General features: G+C 29.9%; 1 protein-coding gene across 1 annotated transcript in view; it reads left to right on the forward strand.

Moving 5' to 3' along the window:
- The first annotated feature begins 885 nt into the window (after positions 1-885).
- LOC106458131 (cilia- and flagella-associated protein 157-like) overlaps positions 886-4427 on the forward strand; it is a 31082-nt gene continuing 27540 nt past the window's right edge. Inside the window, exon 1 of the mRNA XM_022384282.1 lies at positions 886-1278. Within this exon, the coding sequence (XP_022239990.1) occupies positions 1136-1278 (143 nt within the window). The 5' untranslated portion in view covers positions 886-1135. The remainder of the gene's footprint in view (positions 1279-4427) is intronic.

Here is a 4427-nt window from a genome sequence, read left to right on the forward strand (position 1 = left end):
TTCAAAATCAGTAAGATTTAGGGAATTACAACAGCACTATTCCTCCCCTTTTTCAAACAAGAATATCTTTATCCATATACCTGAACCTAAGCGGAATCATAATGACCTATACTGGGCTTCTCAGAGCAACAGATAAGAGGTATCCACTTTCAATCTATTTTAAACTTATCACTACTGAAGTGTATTTATTGATTCATTCGTCGCTACAATTCATTGGTATATACCCTAGATCATTGCAGAAAGTGAAATGTAAATCAGCTACAGGAGAAACTGCCACTGAGTGCAGCTATTTTGTGATACTCATTATCCTGAGTCTTCATCTTGTTAAGGTAAATAATAATAATAATGAACAACAAGAGCTATGGATTTCATTTATTATTACATATTTACATATAAAGTTATAAAAGAGTAAAAAACAATTGTTACACTCGGCTAAATATATAATTGGTGTCTAAATAAAAATATATATATTATTAACCAAAAGTAAACTGTCTCTAGTACCATGTGAGTCTCCTGGTAGGTGAGCGATAGGTTAAGGGACTTATAACGCTAAAATTCTGGGTTCCATTACCTGCGTTAGATAGAACAAAGATAGCCCAGTATGTAGTCTTGCGATAAAACAACATTAATGTTTTATTATACTAGAAAAACAAATATTGCTCCTAGTGGCTTGGCGGCAAGTATGAAGGCTTATAATGATAAAAAAAACAAAAACGAGCTTAGATACCTGTGGTAAGCACAGCACAGATAGCTCATCGTGTAGTTTTGCACTTAGCAACAAACAAATATTTTGTCTAAATATTTTTATACCTAATATTTATAGAAATAATAAAGTCAGTAGATGGCCCAATGATAGTGTTGTCATAGCAGCAAATGACGCGATGAACAGCCAATTTTTACATTCCGAATTAGAAAGAAACATTTCTCAATCTGAACAATTTAAAATTTTACTGAATAATTCGTTGTAGACTAAATTTGAATTTCAACATAGAAAGTATCGTCTTCTTATGATTTTAATTTATAAAGTATAAATACCAGTAACGCTAAAGATACTGTAATTGTAACTTGTAATTATAACGTCTTAAGGAAGAAGTAACTGCACTTAAAAGTGAATCTTGATTTCATTACTCAAGGAATGCCTCCAAAAAAAAAGGGAACACCTGGAAAAAGACCAAAGAAATCGTTGGGCTCTGCAAAGAGTAAACAAGAAGAACTCAGCGAAGTTGATAGGGAAATGTATATAATACAGATAAAAGATTTAGGCAGCAAGCTTGAAAGGTAAAGTTTAAATTAGTCTATGTTGAAATTTTAATAGATGTTGAGTGGGGTAGAAAAATCAAGTTAATACATGACCTGTTATTCAGTGTTAGAGTCTGCTAAAATGATACTTGGTCTAAATTATTTAAGCTAGTATAACTTTATAAGGAAAGACTTAGAGTTTTGTACTTGTTTTCTCTGAAACACAGAAAGAGCAGTTATAATATAGTTCAGGTAGTGTTCAAAATTATTAAAGGTCAGTAAAATAATCCTATGGGTTGTGTATTTAAATGGTGTAATGAAAAATTTGGAAATAAAAGCTTGAATATTAGGGGTAATAATAGGTTTAATCTTTGAAAGTCAAGTAATCTTACAGTTAGAGCTGAAGAATTTGTGCTTAAGTGACTTTAGTATATGTACACAGGTACCCAATCATAATGATCTATTTAAATGCTTGAAATTTGACAATTTTGTAAGATTTTTGCAAGGATACACTGTTTGGTATACCTTGTCATAATAAATGTTTATGTTACATGTAGAAAGTACAAGATACTAGCATACATTTATTTTATTTGATCTGACACTGTACGGCATGCCTTTTCATAGTGTTGGCAAATTATATGTTTAATAATTATAATATACATTTATTATGCTTGAGATATTTTAAAACATTGTGAAACTTGTAATAATATTAGCTAATGGATTAAATAACTTGTATATGAGTTTGATAAATGTTAGATAAATTGATTGAATCCATAGTATATGAGTGATATTAGAGTGCTTGAACTTTTTTTTTGTTTGTGTTACATATAGATACTGTAAGGTTCTAGTATACATTTAATTTATCTTGTTTGGATTGGAATTTCAGTTCACACTGGACATTTTGGTGTTGCAACTACAGAATGGTTTGATGTTTACGTCATAATATCAGTAGAATCAAGAACTGTAAATTTTCCGATGGTTTTTTGTATGACGATAGGTGCTTTATTGAAGTATTTAAATTCATCCTGGATAACAATTTGTAAGCAACTATATCTAAGGGTTTCATTTTTACACTTTTGTTATATGTATCATATATGTATATAGTCTAACATGTACTTGTAAACTATTATTATTATTTTGATTTTAACATTCTTGTTAGGTAAAAAAACAAACACAACAACCTCAAAGCCCACCTTTATTATTCAAATGTCTATCAAGCTTTCCCTCAGACTCCTTTAAATTGACTACATCAACTATATCTTAAGGCAACCCATTTCAAAATCCAACCATCTGTTAAGAAAATAAAACTGTCTTAGCTAAACATGACTCCTATCCTCCAAACATTTATATTTGTGTTCCCTAAACTTACCATTCTCACTATTTAATGTGAAAAAAAATGATGCATCTACAATATCAATTCCCTTTACAATGTTAAACATCTCAATCAGATCACATCTAACTTGCCTTTTTTCTTGGACTTTTAATCAGTATTTCTGTAGATACAACCTAAAATCCTATTTGCCCTGCCACTAGGAAAAGCACAGTGCTTGGATGGCTTAAGAGACTGATGAACCAGAACATCAACGTTTTTCTCTTCCATAACACTGTTGAGATTATTTCCATCAAAATTATACTCATAATTCAAATTGTGATATTCCACATGCATTACCTTGCATTTATTATAATCATCTGCCATTTTATTCACCCAAAACACCAAATAAATGAAATTCTTTTGCAAAGCTGTAACATCCTCTTCACAGCCATTAATGCCCAAAACTTTAATGTCTTCAGCAAATTTAAATATTCTGTTGACCATTCTTTCATCTATGTCAATGATGTAAATCAAAAAGAGCAGAGGTCCTAACACTGAGTCTTGAGGTACTCTACTCATGACATTAATCCAGTTTGATTGAACTCCATCTTGAAATCTGTGCTTTCTTGAAATTGAAACTTACTGGTGGTTGATAGATATAAATAAAAAGTGGTTAAAAAACTCTTGTAAATACAGTGAATGTTTTTGAAAGCCTGTAGTGCAGAACTTCAGATCTAAAATGAAGGCTATTTATAGCATACCTAAAAGAAAATGCAAGGCAAAATTGGGTTATCTTCACTTGTTTTTTTATGAAGGAAGTTTTAAGAAAAAAGTGTTTAAAGATTTTTCTTAATATGTTTTTATGGTTGAAAGTCCAATAATCATCTACACATATCACTCATTATCACTATCACACATAAATTACACAATACATTACATGTATATTAATAATCACTTAGTACTTACCTTATTGGGCAATCTTCTCTTCTAAGTCAAACTAAGATGTCATATCTTAATAGTTAGTAGTATGAAAATAGCTAATGTCGAGGTTACTATTATAATATGTGTTTGTTTTTGCTTTATTCTTTTCAGAGAGATATGTAAATTACTGTAAACATATGTCATCCATATATGCTGAGCTGAAATATATAAATACTTAACTGTGGAGATATAAAGAAAAGAATAATTCAAGTAGCACAGCTGTATACATAACACTGTATTTACCTTTTATTAGTAGTTTTAATAAGTTGGCTATATTAATTTATAATGTAGAATTAGAAAATATTGTGTCAATCAGCATATATATATATGTCATTTGCCCAGTGTGTATGTGAATTGTTAAACTAGTCAAGGCTAACATTGATGCACTGTTGCTACATGTATTTGAGAATGATCACAAAATAGAATAAAATACTGTGCAAAAACATCTCATGAATAGCAATAAAAAAACCAAAAATACAATCCCCCAGCAAACAATAAAAATGTTTAAATTAAGATTACAGTTTTAAGATTAAACAATTGAACTGGCTCTAGAGATTAGTTGCTGTAGCACAGAACTGGCTATAACATTTATTTAAACTGTATTTTGAAGAATATACATTATTGGAATATGTAATACATTATATGGGCTCTTATGTTTATTATGACATGTCAGAAATTTATGGCTCTTTCTTGTGGTCTTTAGGTAAAGATTATGCATATTTTAATTTTATGAGAAATGGCACTACTAATTTAATTTTTGGAATTGGAGCTATTATAGATATGGAAGCTAGAATAGTTTACCACAGTAAAATATCAGTTCACACTGCGTACTTTAAAGTTATGCAAATATATATATATATATATATATATAGGAACGTCGAGAGCCAGCATGGGC

Source organism: Limulus polyphemus, unplaced genomic scaffold (assembly GCF_000517525.1).
Source record: "Limulus polyphemus unplaced genomic scaffold, Limulus_polyphemus-2.1.2 Scaffold419, whole genome shotgun sequence".
NCBI classification, from domain to species: domain Eukaryota; kingdom Metazoa; phylum Arthropoda; class Merostomata; order Xiphosura; family Limulidae; genus Limulus; species Limulus polyphemus.